This window comes from Aspergillus neoniger (assembly GCF_003184625.1).
Source record: "Aspergillus neoniger CBS 115656 unplaced genomic scaffold BO87scaffold_57, whole genome shotgun sequence".
Taxonomy (NCBI): domain Eukaryota; kingdom Fungi; phylum Ascomycota; class Eurotiomycetes; order Eurotiales; family Aspergillaceae; genus Aspergillus; species Aspergillus neoniger.
Genome location: NW_020291185.1, coordinates 33,883 through 52,765, shown reverse-complemented (window position 1 = coordinate 52,765; position 18,883 = coordinate 33,883). Strand labels below are relative to the sequence as shown.

At 52.8% G+C, this 18,883-nt stretch overlaps 9 protein-coding genes across 9 annotated transcripts; 5 read left to right on the top strand and 4 right to left on the bottom strand.

Moving 5' to 3' along the window:
* Nucleotides 1-104: 104 nt before the first annotated feature.
* BO87DRAFT_345766 (Brix domain-containing protein) lies at nucleotides 105-1,962 on the top strand. Its single transcript, XM_025620873.1, has 2 exons — nucleotides 105-379; nucleotides 438-1,962. The coding sequence occupies exons 1-2, from the start codon at nucleotides 173-175 to the stop codon at nucleotides 1,581-1,583; spliced, it is 1,353 nt and encodes a 450-aa protein (XP_025474374.1). The 5' UTR covers nucleotides 105-172; the 3' UTR covers nucleotides 1,584-1,962.
* Nucleotides 1,963-3,140, bottom strand: BO87DRAFT_463430 (riboflavin synthase). The gene is made up of 3 exons (XM_025629234.1): nucleotides 3,054-3,140; nucleotides 2,864-2,986; nucleotides 1,963-2,646 (listed from the first exon to the last, which is right to left on the bottom strand). The coding sequence occupies exons 1-3, from the start codon at nucleotides 3,082-3,084 to the stop codon at nucleotides 2,099-2,101; spliced, it is 702 nt and encodes a 233-aa protein (XP_025474373.1). The 5' UTR covers nucleotides 3,085-3,140; the 3' UTR covers nucleotides 1,963-2,098.
* A 139-nt stretch (nucleotides 3,141-3,279) lies between these two features.
* On the top strand, nucleotides 3,280-5,283 carry BO87DRAFT_420025 (CaiB/BaiF CoA transferase family protein). Its single transcript, XM_025626982.1, has 6 exons — nucleotides 3,280-3,574; nucleotides 3,641-3,672; nucleotides 3,742-3,862; nucleotides 3,923-4,427; nucleotides 4,479-4,772; nucleotides 4,839-5,283. The coding sequence occupies exons 1-6, from the start codon at nucleotides 3,407-3,409 to the stop codon at nucleotides 5,048-5,050; spliced, it is 1,332 nt and encodes a 443-aa protein (XP_025474372.1). The 5' UTR covers nucleotides 3,280-3,406; the 3' UTR covers nucleotides 5,051-5,283.
* On the top strand, nucleotides 5,160-7,605 carry BO87DRAFT_201333 (uncharacterized protein). Its single transcript, XM_025618551.1, has one exon. It carries the CDS (start codon nucleotides 5,511-5,513, stop codon nucleotides 7,494-7,496), a length of 1,986 nt encoding a protein of 661 aa, XP_025474371.1. The 5' UTR covers nucleotides 5,160-5,510; the 3' UTR covers nucleotides 7,497-7,605.
* Nucleotides 7,606-9,371, bottom strand: BO87DRAFT_201294 (putative zinc metallopeptidase). Its single transcript, XM_025618550.1, has one exon. The coding sequence runs from the start codon at nucleotides 9,095-9,097 to the stop codon at nucleotides 7,715-7,717; it is 1,383 nt and encodes a 460-aa protein (XP_025474370.1). The 5' UTR covers nucleotides 9,098-9,371; the 3' UTR covers nucleotides 7,606-7,714.
* Nucleotides 9,345-11,006, top strand: BO87DRAFT_370030 (short-chain dehydrogenase/reductase family protein; the record flags this gene model as incomplete). Its single annotated transcript, XM_025622013.1, has 3 exons — nucleotides 9,345-9,535; nucleotides 9,602-10,220; nucleotides 10,362-11,006. The coding sequence occupies exons 2-3, from the start codon at nucleotides 9,711-9,713 to the stop codon at nucleotides 11,004-11,006; spliced, it is 1,155 nt and encodes a 384-aa protein (XP_025474369.1). The 5' UTR covers nucleotides 9,345-9,535; nucleotides 9,602-9,710.
* Nucleotides 11,007-11,153: 147 nt separating this feature from the next.
* BO87DRAFT_391469 (rRNA-processing protein SOF1) lies at nucleotides 11,154-12,612 on the bottom strand (the record flags this gene model as incomplete). Its single annotated transcript, XM_025624965.1, has 3 exons — nucleotides 11,154-11,514; nucleotides 11,575-12,554; nucleotides 12,610-12,612. 3 exons carry the CDS (start codon nucleotides 12,610-12,612, stop codon nucleotides 11,154-11,156), a joined length of 1,344 nt encoding a protein of 447 aa, XP_025474368.1.
* Nucleotides 12,613-12,817: 205 nt separating this feature from the next.
* On the top strand, nucleotides 12,818-16,635 carry BO87DRAFT_410898 (SWI-SNF complex subunit). The gene is made up of 5 exons (XM_025626383.1): nucleotides 12,818-13,230; nucleotides 13,295-14,297; nucleotides 14,536-14,747; nucleotides 14,823-15,736; nucleotides 15,802-16,635. The coding sequence occupies exons 1-5, from the start codon at nucleotides 12,963-12,965 to the stop codon at nucleotides 16,324-16,326; spliced, it is 2,922 nt and encodes a 973-aa protein (XP_025474367.1). The 5' UTR covers nucleotides 12,818-12,962; the 3' UTR covers nucleotides 16,327-16,635.
* Nucleotides 16,636-16,735: 100 nt separating this feature from the next.
* On the bottom strand, nucleotides 16,736-18,722 carry BO87DRAFT_380953 (TLC domain-containing protein). Its single transcript, XM_025624413.1, has 2 exons — nucleotides 17,904-18,722; nucleotides 16,736-17,830 (listed from the first exon to the last, which is right to left on the bottom strand). The coding sequence occupies exons 1-2, from the start codon at nucleotides 18,381-18,383 to the stop codon at nucleotides 17,153-17,155; spliced, it is 1,158 nt and encodes a 385-aa protein (XP_025474366.1). The 5' UTR covers nucleotides 18,384-18,722; the 3' UTR covers nucleotides 16,736-17,152.
* Nucleotides 18,723-18,883: the final 161 nt, after the last annotated feature.

Sequence of the window (18,883 nt, the reverse complement as noted above, 5' to 3'; positions counted from 1 at the left end):
TAATGTATAATTTTAGGCGCCGCAAAATCGTTGATCCGGGCTCCTCCGCGGCTTTGCTCCGCTCATACTTTTTCTTCGGGTCAGAAAAAAAGTCACTGCCCTGAGAACATCCCGCCCGGAGCGATTATTATTCCTCCGTTGTTTTCTTATCCATCTTTACGCTTTTGTCACCATGGCGAAGGCACGTACTAAGAAGCGCACTCATGTTCGCGCGCAAAATGCTACGGCTGCTGCTGCCAAAGGCGGCGCCGCATCTATGAGCAAGACTCCGAAGTCGATGGTTATCCGTGTTGGCGCTTCAGAAGTTGGTTCTAGTGTCAGTCAGTTGGTCAAGGATGTGCGAACGATGATGGAGCCGGATACGGCTGTTAGATTGAAGGTGAGTTTAGAATTGTTTTGTTGACAGGTGGATGAAGACTAATGGTATCGGTTGTTAGGAACGCAAATCAAACAGACTAAGGGATTACACGACTATGACTGGTCCCCTTGGAGTCACACATCTTATGCTTTTCTCCAAGTCGGCATCTGGAAACACGAACATGCGTTTGGCGCTTACGCCCCGTGGTCCGACATTGCACTTCCAAGTCGAAAACTACTCCCTATGCCGTGATGTTGAGAAAGCTTTGAAGCGCCCGAGAGGTGGTGGTCAGGATCACAAGACGCCTCCTTTGTTGGTCATGAACAACTTCAACTCCCCCAACGCCACCGAGGACTCTAAGGTACCTAAGCGTCTGGAGAGTCTCTCAACGACCATCTTCCAATCTCTCTTCCCCCCGATCAACCCTCAAGCCACTCCCCTTTCTTCCATTCGCCGTGTGATGCTCTTGAACCGTGAACTCGCCCCCGAGGGTGAGGAAGAAGAACACTATGTGTTGAACCTCCGTCATTACGCCATTACTACGAAGAAGACCGGCGTTTCGAAGCGCATTCGCCGCCTCGATCCTAAGGAGATTCGCAACAGGGAGAAGAAGGGAGCCGCTGTGCCCAATCTGGGTAAGCTGGAGGATGCGGCGGATTATCTGCTGGACCCGTCAGCTGCTGGGTATACCTCGGCCAGTGAGACGGAAATGGACACGGATGCTGAAGTTGAGGTGGCCGAGAGCACCACGAAAAAGGTCCTCTCGAAGCGCGAACTGCAACGCATGAAGGCCGGAGAGAAGGAGAAGGCACAGAAGAAGCTGAGCAATGCTCCGGGAGTCGAGAAGCGGGCGGTCAAGTTGGTTGAGCTGGGCCCTCGTATGAAGCTCCGCCTGCTCAAGGTTGAAGAAGGTCTTTGCGAAGGTCGCGTCATGTGGCACGATTTCATCAAGAAGTCTGAGGAGGAAGTTACCAAGTTGGACAAGAACTGGGATCAGAAGAAGAAGGAGAAGGAGCAAAGAAAGAAGGAACAAAAGGCGAATATCGAGAAGAAAAAGCAAGCCAAGGCTCAAGCTAAAGCCGAAGGCAAGGAGGTTGAAGATGACGATGAAGACGATGTTGATATGGATGAGGATGATGAATGGCTCAGTGATGACTTCGAAGATGACAATGCGGAGGAGCAGGAGAACGATGATGAGGATGAGGACGAATCGATGGAGGAGTAAACAGGCGCACTTTCATCACCTTGAAACGGACTCTCAATGTCAAGCAGCTCATAGCCCAGCTGCTACATCAACATCCCACGCATTACTTGCTTCTGCCGTTGACCCTGAGAACTGGGCGCATGCATGTGAAGCTATGATAGTGGAGACCAGTTACATTTCAGTGACGAAGCCTGCGATAACAGACGTGACTCTTTCTTCCTTTGCCTGTTGGCGTTGGGAGTACAGTGGCCACGGACGAAAAGGACTGAGTTATCTAAAAAGTCTCGATCAGAATGTTACGAGCCATGACCGGAAGTCTCTCGTGACGTTCAGCAGGCTGGCCATGACCGATAGAAGTACCAAAATATACCCACAAATCCTGCCTATTATTTTCTATATTCGTACATGGAAGAAACTTTCTCATATCATATCCCTATTTACACGTAGCAAAAATGGCTCGTAAACAACATCCATGATCATACTAGTTCCCTCCCTGCAAACAAAACACGGATATCTACCAATACCCACCCATCCACCTACTTCCTCAACTTCTCCTCGACAATCCTCTCCACCATCTTCTCCAACATCTTCATATCCCCACCGGCAGTACCAGCAAAGTACCCCTGCACACTCTTCTCCACATACTTGCCCACAATATCAATCTCCACATTCACATAATCCCCAGGCTTCTTCGCCGCCGTGACAATCTTCTCCTGCGTATACGCAATAAGCATCACCTCAAAGTACCCCTCCGGACCATCCACAACATTCGTCACCGTCAAACTAGCCCCGTCCAGCGTGACATATCCCTTCTCCACGATATACCGCATCACGCCCACATCGCGCGGCTGCATACGGAACACCAGCGCATTGCCCTCCGGCGTCACGGAAAGGATCTTGGCGATGGTATCTACGTGGCCCTGCACGAAGTGACCGCCCATGCGCGTTTCACCCAGGACGGCGCGTTCGAGGTTCACGCGGGAGTTGGTCTGCAGGGAGCCGAGATTCGTGCGGCGGAGGGTTTCGGGAGCGACGCCGACCTTGAACCAGGTCTTGTCGAAGGCGGTTACTGTTAGACAGGTTCCTGTTTTTATGTAATTTTATTAGTTGAATGGAAGTTCTCCCTGGGGGTCCCCGTGGGGGGTTCGTGGGGGGTATTGTTTCGCGATTTTGGGGGGAGTGGGGGTAGGGGGAGGGGGAGGGGTAACGATGGAGAGAGAGAAGCAGAGGAAAAATAGGGATGGAATGCAATGGGAATGATGGTGAGTGTAGCAATTGATATCATGCGATGCGATTCATACCGTTGACAGCTATACTGTCGCCGAGATGGCAATCTGTGAGAATCTCCTCACAATCGGAGATGGTCAAGGATGTACCCCCGCCCCCGCTTGAGGAGGTATCGAGAGGCTCGAGGGACGAGACAGCTGCGATAGAGAAAGGCAATTAGTTTTTACTGTTTGGGTATTCATGATCGCATTAGAAGAGACTCACTCCCGATTTTCTCAACAAGACCGGTGAACATGGTGGAAATGGGTAAGAATATAAAAATGCAGGGTCGATACCGTGGTTGCGGGCGGAATGAAGCGGTTGTAAGAAGGAAAGTTGAGCGGAAAGCGGACTTAATGTACTTGACCTCGGCTGCGAAGCTCCGTCGGCCTGGTCCCCGAATGGGAGCCAGCGCTTCTACTTGATCTTCCCTGTAGCTTATTTGGAGAACCTTGCATTGTCGATTATAATTTATCTGCCCACTGTCCTTTTGGCTGAGTATTGCTCCAACTATCATTACTTTTATGGTATATCATATTATTTAACATCGCATCTTTAAGCCAGCATTACAATCAATTATGAATCTCACGGCCGCATTGAGGGTACAGCGGGCATGCGTTGCCCGTCGCAGCATCTATCTTCCCCGGCGGACGACGCAATGGCGCAGCTATTCTTCTGCTGTTTCGGATGATACACTTCCCTTGAAAGGTATACGAATTTTGGATATGACACGAGTTTTGGCTGGTGTGAGTAGTAGGATTGTCGTCTCCAACAGCGTTGGATTGGAGATGTAACTAACATTTCCCCCGCAGCCATACTGCACCCAGATTTTGGGTGATTTAGGGTATGTTTTTCGACATCTGACAATTACTATCAAGGCAGTGGGGTATCTGACCGGGATTATACCATATAGAGCGGATGTTATCAAAGTCGAACACCCCGTGCGCGGTGATGATACTCGAGCGTGGGGTCCCCCGTACGCCACGTACACGGATGGGTCCGAAGGTCCAGGAGAGAGTGCCTACTATCTTGGAGTATGTTATGCGGTCTGCTACTGCCATACCTCCAAGAGCGCAATTGACCATTGTGAATAGGTAAACCGCAACAAGAAATCAATTGGTCTGTCTTTCGCTCATAAGTCCGGTGTTGAAATCCTACACCGACTGGCGAAGGAATGTGATGTCCTCGTGGAAAACTACCTTCCTGGTAGCCTTAAGAAATATAATATGGATTATGAGACCCTGCGCTCCATCAATCCTAAACTTATCTACGCCAGCATCACCGGATACGGTCAGACTGGGCCATACAGTAACCGTGCGGGGTACGATGTCATGGTGGAAGCGGAGATGGGTCTGATGCACATCACGGGTAGTAGGGAGGGAGAACCGGTGAAGGTAGGCGTTGCTGTGACCGATTTGACGACTGGTCTGTACACATCGAATGCCATCATGGCTGCCTTGCTTGCGCGGGCGAGAACTGGTAAGGGACAGCATATCGATGCGTGTCTGAGCGACTGTCAGGTTGCGACCTTGGCGAACATTGCCAGCTCCGCTCTGATCAGTGGTAAGAAGGATTCGGGAAGATGGGGAACCGCACACCGTAAGTGGCTTATACCATGGACTGGAAGTCTAGCTACTGACTGTCTGTAAGCGTCCATTGTGCCTTACCGAAGCTACAAGACGCTCGATGGCGATATTCTTTTCGGAGGCGGGAACGATAGACTGTTTGGTGTGTTGTGCGACCGACTTGGACACCCGGAATGGAAGACCGATCCCCGATTCGTTACCAACAGTGATCGAGTAAAGCATCGTACGGATATTGATGGTTTGATTGAGGAAACTGTGAAGCAAAAGACCACGCAAGAGTGGCTTGAGATCTTGGAGGGCAGCGGCATGCCCTATGCTGCAGTTAATGATATTCAGGGAACGTTGAACCACTCCCACGGTATGTTATACATCCAACATAAACCGACTCCGTGATTATATCAATTTGCTGATAATGTATACGTAGTCCAAGCACGAGGCATGGTTGCAGAGGTTGACCATCCAGCCTGTGGACCCATCAAATTGGTGAATACACCCATCAAGTATTCCCACGCAACCCCTGGCATTCGGACACCGCCCCCAACCCTGGGGCAACATACGGACGAGATATTGGGCGAGGTACTGGAGTATGGCAAGGACGATATTGCTCGGCTGAAGAAGGATGGCATAGTAGCATAGATTATATCATACAGTAGCTCTGATTGTCCGACTTCGCTTGGTGGATGGGTCTAGACTGCGTTGAAGAGCCGGTGGTCCGGAAGGTCACGCATCTGCAGGAATAATCCCTACATGGTTAGTTTTTCGTGCGACTACCGGCTCCTCCGCGCTGAAGAGTCCCGGATATCATAGAGAGATAGCTAGAAGAGAATAACCTCAAGCCGGCCATGCATATTGGACAGTGTGCCGCTGGCAGTTACACAATTAAAGGAGCATTATTGCTTTTGACAATGGAAGGGCGGTTCTGTCAAGGGCGCGGGGGATGGATTCCTCACGATCACGTGATGGTATATAAATTTGGGTCCGTTCATGATGACTTCTCTTGTCGCACTCCGATAACAGTGAGGATTCAGGTGCAGTGTCCGGAGCAAGTCTACTAAAGACGACTGAGCAACTGTGCACATCGACCCGACTTGGGGATATGTCACCGCACAATGGAGCTCCTTCCTCCCAGGCGTCTATAGAAACAGCGCCTTCATCAGCCCACGGAACACTTCATACCACTACCACCACTTCTGGCTCACCCCCTTCGGATTCCTCGCGCAGCATCAGCATTGGTTCCTCCCTGGGACTGCCTCCCTCCTTACCCGGACGGCCGTCGAGCGTACCCTCAAAGAGGGTTGAGATTCCCCGGCTCTCTGCAGCTACTACCGAGTTACTGGCGCGGGTCACCGGGAACCTCAAAGGACCACAGCAGAGAAATGATAATGATAGATTTGTTACATGGAACCCATCAACAGTTACTCGGACGTTCGAAAGCCAGAATAGCAACTCCACAATGGGGAAAATGAGGGCCTCTTCTACAATTATTGAATTGCCTACGGCGCCGTTCGTGTATTCGAACACTGTGGCGCCACCGGCGGTTCCTCAGCCTGCCTCCCCAGCGCCTCAAGGAAATACAGGAGACATAGTAAAGCCTACAAATCTACCCAACCTCGCCCCAAAACCGCCCAGCACAACACCAATTGACGCAGTATCAAGACATTCAGGGTCTCCAGTCCCGGTCAATATCGACCTAAAACGCACAAGTTCAACGCCCGTCGATGCAGTATCACGGCAGTCGGCGTCTCCAATTCCAGTCAATATCGCTCCAAAACCAAGCACAACACCTGTTGGTGCGGTTTCAGCACCAACACAATTGACTGCACCCATATCAGCAGAACCCACAGCTGAGATCAAAATTGCCCCTAAACCAAATGGGACATTGTCGAATGGTGCAGCACCAGCACCAACACCTTTGCCTACACCACAGGAGCCACAGCCAGCAGCAAAGTCCAAGAGGCCACAAACCGCAACTGGCTCGCGCCAGCGAAAGGGTGCGGCAAATGGTACCAAGCGGGGCAAGAAGCGCAAACGAAATAATGATAGTGATGGGGAAGATATCATAAGGGCCGGTGACTCCAGTAGCGACGAATCAGATGTTGCACCAACAGCGACGCAAACAAAATCTGGCCGCTTGGTCAACCGGCCTTCGTTATATGTACCTGCACCGTCAGCTCCTGCGGTAGCCAAGGAGGTAAGCAACTCGGCGGACGCGTCTGATTATGCAGCCGTCGCACGAAAGCGTAAACGTATCCACCGCCGAGGAAAAGATGCGATCATCACTTGCTTGCATTGTCAGAGGGGTCATAGCCCATTGAGCAATTCGATCGTATTCTGTGACGAGTGCAATGCCGCATGGCATCAGTTGTGTCACGATCCTCCTATTGGCGCAGACGTTGTTGCGGTCAAGGAGAAGGAATGGTTCTGTCGGGAATGCCGGCCTGTCCAAATTTCTGTCATTCAGCCAACAGTTGTGCGGAGCAATCCTGACCTCACATCTGGGCCATTAGTCCCTAATTATCCTCCGCTATCAATTCCCAAAGGCGAGGTGGGTGCAGCGGAATTTTCGGCTGATGAGCGACGAGGCTTCCTGTCGGGTCTGTCGCATGCAACCCTCGTTGAGCTCCTGATGACTATTTCGGACAACAATCCGATATTGCCGATGTTTCCTGAGAATATGAGGGATCTCCAGTCATCCAAGTTCGCGTTTCGATTGCCAATTTCCGACGCCCCGACTCCGTCGACATCGGTGTCGGGTAATGTTTCGACAAGCCATGGTACAAGGGATTCCGCGTCTGCGTCTACTGAAGTAAACAAATACAATGAGGACTCTATACCCGAATCTACGTCTTCCTCGTCTGCTCAAAGGCAGCATGAGGAGATCTCTGATGACGACTCGGAATATGAATTTCAGGAGCACCGGTTGTATCCACGCGCTGGGAACGGGTTCCGGCTATCGCTAAATGTGGATGACATGGATATCATGCGCGAAGACCCTGCTTGTCCTACCTTCAGCTATTCGCTACACGGAACTGCGCAGGTACGCGCTCAGCTGAACGAAATGGTTCCAGTGTGGGGAACATGACACCAGCGTCAACTTCATTTATATTTACGTTCACCCTTGGGTCTACTCTTGACATTGGGCACCCGACGTCTTAGATTCTTTAGATCATCTTCATCGCTTATGTGGTCTAGCGAATTATAGATATCTGAAGCGTGTGAAGCTTTGGGTTAGCAATACAATACACTATCTGCTGTGCAACCTTCAATACGCCAAAGATGACGCCTCCCGATAATTCGCCGCTACACAAAGTCAAACGCAGATTTCGGACACATTGAACATGGAGAAGCCTTTAGTTGACCACCAACTACGAGCTCTCTGCCAGTCTTGGCTGGCGGGTCCCAGACAATGCCTGCAACACCGTGTCGCGGTCTTGACACGTTACAACCGGTGTCATCCACATCATAGAATAGCAGAATATCTGCACGACTTCCCTGGTTCAAGGCCAAGGCCTCGGATGACGAAAGTCCGATTGCTGCGCGAGCTCTGGTTGACACGCATTCGTACAATAGCTCGGCATTCGCCTTGGTCCCGGCTTGATAGACACCCACTCCTAGACACGCCAACGACAGGGGATCTTCAGAGCCCCAGGGCGTAAAAGCGTTGCCCACATTGTTGATTCCGATCACCGTGTCCAAACCAAACTTGTTTATCATCTCCAAGACCTGCAATGTACCCCGTGGTCGATCATGGCTTTTCGAAGATGGTGGAGAGGCCATGTACATGTCGCTCGTCGGTAGCCCAACAAAGCTGACTGGAAGGTCATTATCCCGGATCTCTTGTGCAAGAAGCCCCCATTCTTCATCACTGAACAGCGTCAGTCGCGTGCAGTGCCCCAGCATGACCCGCTTATCTGTTGACTGCGATGTCCACCCCTTTTCCTTCAGCGTGTGCAAAACAAACCATACCAGTGCCTCCTTCCCAGTATCGAGGTTATAGTCGAGATGAATGTCCACATGCTTTCTGCACTCTAGGGCACGCTCAATCGCCCATATAATATTCTGTTTCGATGCATCGATCGACGACTCAACGTATGGTGTTGTCCCGATGACATCCACCTGCGGCTGTCGCACGGCTTCTTCCATGAGCCGACGGTTATGGTTCCCATGCTCACCCGAGAATATCGGATCCTGCGCAAATGACACTATTTGCACTGCACACGCCTCTTTCCACTCATCCTTGAGAGCGATACCGGCTTCAAGACAAGTTAGGTTTACAGTATGATCTACCTCCACGAATGCTCTCATCGCCGTGACTCCCGCGGATACAGATCCTGCAATCAGCCATTCTCCGCGTCTCAGGAGATCCTCCAGCGTAAACTGCTGCTTTGCTTTCGTGGTAAAGGATAGCGCTTCGGCGAACGAGCCGGTGGAGGGAAGAAGATGTGCATATTCGGGGGAGTTGTGGATAAATGCTTTATCGAGGTGAATATGTGGATGTGTCAGAGCTGGGAGGGCGAGTGGTGCAGTTCGATCTGATTCAGCATTGGGGTGCGGGGTGATGGATGTGATGATGCTGTGCGGAGCATCATGGGGGCGCGAGACGGCAATGTCCCAAGTTGAGTCTCTGCCGGGGAGTCGGACATTCTGAATGCGCTTGACGGGTGTAAGAGTAGGCGGAGGCATTCTGGTATATTATAATATATTGTGTTAAATATTGTGAGTGATAGAAAGTGGTGTTTCGGGTGACAGCAGTCTATGGCGGAGCTCGCCGCACTTTGTATGTATCCCGATCATGGGTCGCGCTCATCGGCTGTTCATGACACAGCTGACGGCAACGTAAAAATAAGAGTTAACTGAATTATCAATCTCCGAAATCAAAGTGCCAGATAATCAAGGCAAATGCACTATGCATGCCTTACACAACCTTAACTCAGCCACGAGCTGAGCTGAATTGAACTGAACTGAACCACTCCCATCAACAGCCCCACATCTCTAAATCATCTGGCCGGAGCTTCTTTCTCCTCATTCCCTCCTCCAAGCTCCGACTGTCAGAAACTCCAATTGACACCCTACAAACCAGACCAGAAGTCCACACTCAATCCTCCTCTACAATCGCACCCAGTAAGTCACTTATCACACCCCCCCCCCCTATTTAAGCGCCGACAACTCCTAACCAACCAATCACAGTCCCCAAGCCGCAGCAGCCTCCGCAAAACACCACCACCACAACCCCCCTACCATGCCCCCAACCACACCTACACCATCACCCAACCATCCCTAAAACTCCCTCCCCAAAATGACCACCCCAAAACTCATCCATACCCACCCCCTCCAACCCACCACCAGCACCAGCACAACCACCACCACAAACCCCCCCCTAACCATCGACCTCCTCCTCACAACCCTCACCCGCACCATCCTCCACCCCATCCCCTCATACATTCTCCTCCTATGCCTCCGCGCCCAAGCAACCCCTTACACTTCCCTCCCCTTCATCATCGCCATCATCTACTCCGCCCTCCTCACCCTCATCTACATCCTCGGCACACTCAACCACCAATTAGCCTACGGGGCCCCGCGCACCGTCGATCTCTCCAATGAAGTGGTGGTCGTGACGGGCGGGGCGAGCGGGTTGGGTTTACTCATTGCGAGGATATATGCGCTGCGTGGCGCCTCCGTAGCGGTTTTGGATGTTCGCGGGATATCGAATGATGAGGTCGAGGAGATGGGGTTGGGGGGGTGTTTTGTTTGTGATGTTTCGGATAGGGGGGCTTTGGAGGGGGTGGTGGGGAGGGTTGGGGTGGAGGTATGTATCTTTCTTTCTTTTCCCTACTTCCTACTTTATATATATATATATATATATATGGTGGGAGGGAAGGAGTCTGGTAATTTAAATTGATTGATGACTGATGGCTAACTACTAACTTGATGTGATGGGATGGGGTAGTTGGGCACTCCTACCATTTTGATCCATTGCGCAGCTGCAAGAATCAACGGTCTACCCTTGCAACAGCTCTCTCCCGAGGCTTTCCAGAAAACTATCAACACCAATCTACTCGCCGCCGTTCATGCCTATCAGGTTTTCTTGCCGTATATGCTGGCTGCGCCGGACGGTGGGACTATTGTCACGGTGAGTTCGGTGCTCGGGCAGCTGTGTGCGGCTGGCTTGGCGGATTACTCGGCTAGTAAGGCTGGGTTGAGCGCGTTGCATCGCTCGCTCGAGGCCGAACTTCGACAATCCGGGGACGATGCAAAAGTGAAGATGGTTCTGGTGGAGCCGGGCCAGATCTCAACGCCGCTGTTTGAATCCGTCCAGACGCCCAACCGGTTCTTTGCCCCCGTGCTGGAGCCAGTCCAGGTCGCGCAGGCTATTGTCTCGGCTGTCGACAGCGGCAGGGGTGGCGTGATAAGGTTGCCTGCGTTTGCCATGCTGGTGAACTGGTATGCGGTGTTGCCGGCGAGCGTGCAGCGGTTGGCGCGGTACCTAAGCGGGATTGATGGCGCGGTAGCACAGGCGTCGTCCAAACCCGGCAGGGCTGGTTCGTCCAGCCAGCAGTTGCAGACGGAGTTGGATCACGTGAAAGAGGACTGACGACGAAGCTGAACAACAGCTGCAATAAGAATATACCCCAACTGTATCATGTCCATGCAATGTATATATACTTGAGCCACAATTTATTTGGTCTCTGAGCGCAGCCGTTCCGCACGATCATCCAGATGGACGTCCCGGGCAGAGCATTTATTGCTCCTTGGCCAGGATCATCTTCTCGCGCTCGCTCTGCCTCTTGGGCAGGTTCTCCTTCTTGGTGTGCTTGCGCACGTTCTCTTCGCGTCTCTTGATCGCCATCAGCTCCTCCCGCTTGATCTCGCGCGCCTTCTTGATCGGCTTCGGCACGTGACGCTGGCGGCGGATTCTGCGGATTTCCGGCATGTGCGAGTATCTCTGGATCAAGGCCTGGTCATACTCGAGCTTGGCCCGTTGACGAGCGCTCTTTACTCCGCTGCGGTCGGATGCGTTTGCGCGCCAAAGGCGGATGTTGCCGTCGTCGGAGCCGGACAAGACGTACTTGTTGTCTGGTGTGAACTTGGCAGAGAAAACACTGTAGAACATAGTCAGCATTATGGATTCTTGGAGAAGGGAAGCAAAAGTAGATACATACCGTTGCATACGCTGGGTGTGGTAGATGTCGCGAGAGTGGCCCGTGGATCTGTTCCACAAGCGGATCGTCCGATCGTAAGAGGCAGTGACAAGTTCCTGACCGGTGGGACTGAAGTCCACATCCATCACAGCGGCGACGTGGTCCTTGAGCACGTTCAATGCGCGATCCATCTTGCGCATGTCGAACATGTAGACGTTGTGATCTTCGTTGGCAACGGCAAAGTTGAACGCTTCCATGGGGTTCCACGAGATCGCGTTCGACGCCAGGCGGAGAACCATCTTGTGAAGAGGGGACGATGTCCGGAGGTCGTACATGATAATCGAACGGTCAATACCGGTAGAACCGAGGATGGAGGTCTCGGTCTGGTTGAAAGCGATGGAAGTGATGGTATCCACGTTGGTGGGCCAATGGAGGGTCTGGGACGGCGTAGAGGAAGGACGGGAGAGATCATAGATAGAGATCTGAGAGGAGGATGCGGCAAAGTAGGGCAGGTCCCGATGGTGCGTGAGGCAGGTGAAAGCGCCCTGGCCCAGGTAGGTTGCTAGCGGTGGTGCTTCGGGTGCCGAGTTGTACGGGTCGAAAAGCTTGACGGTCTTGTCGCTCGCGCAAGAAAGCAACTTCCGATCGGGGGTCCAGCACACACCCTTGACGATGTTGTCGTGTGCCTGGGTATTCCAGATCTCTCCCTGGGTGGTCAAATCCCACACCTTGACCACACCATCACCACTACCACTGGCAAACCGTTCCAGAGAGCCTGGGTCCTTGGCCATAGTATACACACCGTCCACATGGCCTTCGCCCATCTGGCCCAAGAAGGGCGCAGCGAACAGGCGCTCTAACTTGGTAGCATTGAGAGCACGGGTGTATTCACGAGCCCGCTCGAATGGATGCTGCGCCGGGTCGAGGTTTCGGGGCTGTCGAACGACAGCGGTTCCCGGAGCCTGTTGCGAGGAAGTGGGACGAGAAAGAGCTTTGATTTTCTGGAAGGTATATTAGTATCACCGGATGACGATAGAGCAATTTTAATTGACTTACCATGGCGTCCGGTGGTTTTCTCTGCAAAGGAAGCTGGAGGAAAGAAAACTAAAACTATATCGGACATAAAATTTCCAGGCGCTTTTTTTCTACTGGGCGGGTACCGCCGATTCTGGTTGGCTCGCCAAGCCGCGGGCGGTGAGGGCGGCAGCTGCAGCTCCAACCGCCAGTGACGATAGCCAAACCTGTAAGCTTCCTGTCCTGCCATCATCCTCTATACCTCATCATCTCATCTCTCATCTTGTCTAGGGCCTTCCTGCTCTGTGCATTACCTGTCACCCCGTTGGCAGATTGAAAACTACCCGCAATCCCTCCAGATTTCCTCCGCCGCCCCTCACAGCCCCGATCTAGTCATGGCACCCTCTTCGACGACCGCTGGGCGGATAGACGAAGCCCGGGGTCTCGTGAAGAGCGACCCTTCCAAGGCCGAGAGCATCCTCAAGGAAATTCTCGCGCAAGGTCCCGGTTCGTCTGAGGCCTCATCGCGCGATTACGAGAATGCCCTGGTGTTGCTGGGAGAGCTCTACCGGGACCAGAAGAAGCCCCACGAGATTGCCGAACTCATCAAGACCAGCCGCGATTCTTTCTCTTCATTCGCCAAGGCAAAGACGGCTAAGCTGGGTATGTTGGACTGACCGGGTTAATGTATTGCTTCCAGGATTGCTAACCACCCGTCCTCTGATAGTCCGCCAGCTGCTGGACCTGTTCAGCGAGATCCCGAACACCCTCGATATCCAAGTCTCCGTCATCCAATCATGCATTGAGTGGGCCATCGCCGAGCGGAGGTCCTTCCTTCGTCAGAACCTCCAGACTCGCCTTGTCGCCATCTACATGCAGAAACAGACCTACTACGATGCGCTCACCCTCATCAACTCCCTCCTCCGCGAGCTAAAGCGCCTGGATGACAAGCTCATGCTGGTTGAGGTGCAGCTGCTGGAGTCGCGGGTGTACCATGCATTGGGCAACCAGGCCAAGGCACGTGCTGCTTTGACGGCAGCTCGGACATCGGCCGCCTCCGTCTACACGCCGCCGAACCTGCAGGCCGGTCTGGATATGCAGAGTGGTATGCTACACGCCGAGGACAAGGATTTCAACACGTCATTCTCCTATTTCATTGAGGCTCTGGAAGGGTACAGCTCCCTTGATGAGGGAGAGAAGGCCACTGCGGCCCTCCAATATATGCTGCTATGCAAGATCATGTTGAACCTGGTGGACGATGTGACGAATTTGCTGGGATCGAAGCAGGCTCAGAAATATGCCAGCCCGCGACTCGAGGCCATGAAGGCTGTGGCGCGTGCCCATGCCAACCGGTCCCTAGAGGAGTACGAGAAGGCGCTCTCGGACTACCGGTTCGAGCTTGGCAGTGATACATTTATCCGCAACCACCTTCGCAGACTGTATGATGCCATGTTGGAGCAGAACCTGATCAAGGTTATTGAACCTTTCAGCCGGGTTGAGCTGGACCACATCGCCAAGATGGTTGGACTGGACACGCAGCAGGTGGAGCGGAAGCTCTCCCAGATGATCCTGGACAAGGTGATTATCGGAGTGCTCGATCAGGGGGCTGGATGTCTAATTGTCTACGATGAGACGGAGCGTGATCAGGCATACGATGCTGCGTTGGACACGATCGAGAAGTTGAGCAATGTGGTGGAAGAGCTGTACACTAATCAAGCATCGCTGCTGGAGTAAGTAAGAAAAGGCAGATGATGCGGGTGGTGCAGGTGATTATTGAGTTAATGGCTTGGAAATGAAACAGCATTACTACAAATGAACATATGAGGATTGTTGATCCTATAACTAGAGAAAAGTAATTATAGAGTGTAGTTTGATGTGGTTACTGGACCATCCCAAAGAGGAATAGCGCGACCGCGGCAAAAGAATCGCGAAAGCAAGTGACTGACTTGCTTCTGTTCGTCCGCCCAGCAACTACACGCCCATCTCTCCGGCCCTGCGCGGTCTGTCTCATCGCCCCAAGGATCTCCATCCTCCAATTCGCGGATCTTCCCTTGCGGCCTCACCGTCTCATCACGGACCAACCATGAATGCCCCGATCCCACCCAACTACGGCCGTGGGTTCCCCCCACAAGCCGCCCAACGCTCCCCTGCCACGCCTCGTCGCGGTCCTCCAGGTCCTGGTGAGCCTCCACCCTGTAACCCAATCAAACCCCGACGGAACTTTTTCTTCTAACTCCTTCTTCTCCCTCGTATAGCTGCTGCGATGCCTGTCCCCATGCCTCAGCACGCCGTTCCCCCTCAATACATCCCTCCCCAGCGCAACATGCAGCCTCCCAATGACGCCGCCCTGCGTCGCAGCCGCAAACCCACCGACAAGAACATCCCCGACGGCATTGAAGAAGTAATCATCGGCGAAGGCGTGCAGCAGTACAAGAGCCTCCGCGACCTGGAGAAGCGCCTCGATGCAGCCATTGTCCGTAAGCGCCTGGACATCCAGGACTCCATCAGCAAGACTGTCAAGAAGTACCGCACGATGCGCATTTGGATCTCCAACACTGTCGAAAACCAACCCTGGCAGACTGCCAACGGTGCCGCCCCCGGAAGCAACCCCGGCTCCGGACGGTACAAGGTGCGCATCGAGGGACGTCTTCTAGACGACGACAGCGACCCGACCGCCCCGGAGGACAGTGACGACGAAGCTACCGAGCAGACAGACAACGGCGACGCAATGGAGCAAGATGGTCCTAACGCCAATGCCACGACCAAGAAGTCGTCCAACAAGCGCTCCAAGCAGCGTTTCTCGCACTTCTTCAAATCCATCACCGTCGACTTCGACAAGTCCTCCACCGCCAGTCCGGAGGAAGTCAAGCCAATCACCTGGACCAAGCCGCAATTACCCCCTAACACCGTCACCCTGCCACCCACGGCAGACTTTGACTCGATGCAGTTCGCCCGCGCGTCACAGGAGAACCTGAACGTGACATTCAGTCTCGTGCGCGACGAGACACCAGAACGGTACAAGCTCAGCAAAGAGCTAGCAGAAGTACTAGACGTGGAGGAAGAAACACGAAGCGGCATTGTCCTCGGCATCTGGGACTACATCCGCGCCATGGGCCTACAAGAAGACGAAGAGAAGCGACTCGTCCGCTGTGACCATCGTCTCCGATCGGTACCTCCCCTCCCCATTTCCATATGTAAATCCAAAAACCAAACTAACCCAACCCAACCACACAGATCTTCGGCCGCGACCAAATGTTCTTCCCCCAAATCCCCGAAAGCATCGGCCCACACACCAGCCCCATCGACCCCATCCACCTCCCCTACACCATCCGCGTCGACGAAGACTACCACAAGGACCCGACCCCCACCGTCTACGACATCCAAGTCGCCCTGGAAGACCCTCTCCGCTCCAAGATGCTCGCTCTCACCCAGAACCCGCAATACACGGCATCCATGCGCCAGATCGCCACGCTAGACGACCAGGTCGCTCTCATCGTGCAGGCCCTGACGCACTCCCGCGCCCGTCACTCCTTCTACACGGCTCTCAGCAAGGATCCCGCGACTTTCGTCCGCCGCTGGATCAACTCCCAGCGCAGGGACCTGGAAACTATCCTTGGAGAGGCGACGCGTGGTGGCGGCGAAGATGCTAGTGGGCCTGAGTTCCGTCGTGGTGGTACAGATGGCGTTTGGGATACGACTGTGGCGAGGGAAGCGGTGCGGTATATGCTTGCGAAGCCGGAGGCAGCGATGGGGAGGTGATTCTTACATAGGTAGTTTACTCGTTAGGATTGGTTGCTGGTGGAGATGTGGTTTTATTAAGTTAGTGATGTGTGACTGGTGTATTATCTGATCAGCGAAGAAAATAACTCTTTACGAACGATACTAGTTTAGTCGGTTGAGTTGGGCTTGTTTGTTTGATGGGGGCGCTTTCGTGGTGTTTTTTGTCTTTGGTTGGTACTGTTTTCGGGATGGATGCTTTCCTTTTCAGCTCTTTTTTAGTTCCCTTGTCATCGATAATGTATTGCTTGGTTGAAATACAGATCTTATCTGTGGCTGTAGCAGATCTATATATACTCAATAGTGTATATTTGGAATTAGTATGAAGACCATGTGAACATATTTCATCATGAATCTGTGATGATGTATGGTTATATATCTTGTAGTAGTGTTATATGCCGTGACTCGTTTCATTTATATTTCTGATACTGTACTGTACTATGATCTAAGCAAGATAGCAACTGCACAAGGAAACAAAATAAAAACAGATTAAAATGAGCAAACCCATTCTCCTATCCAGATCAACTCCTTATCGAAAGACATGAATGTATGGATTTCGAATCAACTAGCTTTCCCATAACATAACATCGCGTTATATAAAGATATATCCTCTGATGCTTGGAAGCCGGTCTCGCTGACCTATCTGGTCGGCTGTAGTAGGGGTAGATATCAGTCAACAAGCTGTGAGACATGCCCTCGCGAGCTACGAGGCTGTCCATAGTAGGACTGACGGTATGATGAGGGATGTTGTTCCTCGTTGGTTTGTTGTTGCTGCTGCTGCTTTATTGAAGCATGTAACAGAAGCAAACTAGGATGACAACTGGACCTTCCTCTTCCTCAGTTCCTCGAGCCCCGAGTCGACAGCCGAAGCGACTTTCTCCTCGGTAACTCCATCGAGGAAAGGGCTACCCTCCTCCTGTTCCAGCTTGGAGGCCGCTTCCAGGACGACCTTCTGCGTGATTTCCTCCTTCAGGTTGTTGATTTGCTCCTCCTTGGAGGGCTTACCGGCCGGTCCGGACTTCTCAGCGGGCCCGCGGAACCGCTTCAGGACGGTCTCGACCATCTTCGAGAACCAGAAGTAGTTCAAGAAGTTGAGGACCACGTTCGAGATCACGTAAGTCAGAACCAGCCAGGTGGGGACGCCGCCGGCGGTGAATGAGGCGTACTTGGCCATTTCACTGCCGCTGCCTCCGCGGACTTGGAAGACTTGAGAGGTGATATCGACGGGCTCGAGGGGAGTAGCAGCTGCGGTGGCATCCCAGGTCTGTTTCAAGGCGTACCACATGTCCCGATAGACGGCGACGGACTGGTAGGTGCCCCAAAGGAGACGGCAGCTGAAGAAGGTGAAGAGAAGCATCATGCCATTATACCACTGCAGGTTGCTGCCGGTCATGTTGACCTTGTCGAGGAACCAGTGGATATTGAGGAAGGGGCTGGAGAGCTCATAGAGGATGAAGACAGGGGAGTAGAAGTTCACGAATGGTCTCTGTGATGATAGCACAAGTCAAATGATTAGCTTATTGACGCATACCGTAAAATTGGAATAGGGCATAACTCACAAAGCCGAAACTGAACACCCACAGGGCGCTAATGCCATGGAAAAGCATTCCGATCCCAAAGAGCTTCACGTAGATCGTGCTCACGATCAGATCGTAGACAAAGTATCCGGCAGCGAAGGCGGACACCAGTCCACAGGCTCCAGTGTAGCCATAGACACGTTCAGGAGTGTTCATAGAAGCCCGGTCTTCATCAACAAACATGACCCAGAGGGCCATGCCGTTGATAAAGGTGCTCTGCACCAGCGAGACGACATGAACATCCCAGTTGAGCTTGGTCCGGGGATTGAGTTTCGGGTAGTGACGGGGAAACAACACCGGAGACAGAACGGGGGACAAGATAAAGTGGATAAAGAGGTAGCCGGCAAAAGCAATAACGACTTCGTGAGCATGCTCCGTCAGAGCCGGAACGTTGTAATAAAGCGCCCAAGGCTCGACGAAATCCCGCAGCCATGCTGGCGGGGGTGGAAACGGATCCAACATGCCGGTTGACCGCTCCTCCGACCAAGCGGAGAGAAGTTAGGATGAGAGAACCGGAAAATTAAGTGCTCTTGCAGAGGGGAGATAGGGGAGCAGGAGAACAAGACAGAGGAGGAGAGAGCAGCAAGAGGGCGGAGACTAGTGAGGTTAGTTGGTCTAGAAACTAGCCATGGTGGAGACCGGAGACGTTGGAGTTTACCGACCGAAAGGAGAGTAGTAGTAGAAGTAGTAGTAAATGAGGAGTAGCCAGGGGCAGCAGGCACCGAGGATCTATTTATCTCTCGCCGTCGGGCCAGCCAAGGACGGCAACCGATGCAGGCATGCACGCATCCAGGATGAAGCGAGTAGCGACAGTTGATGCAGCAAGGACCTGGGAGCCAACCTCTTTAAACACAAAAAGCGCCGTGAGAAGGAAATCCGTTGGGGATTCGGCGCTGACTCAGCCGCGGTGCATGACCGTTGGCCATGTGACTCGTTGCTTCTTTGATCTCCATCTTCTACAG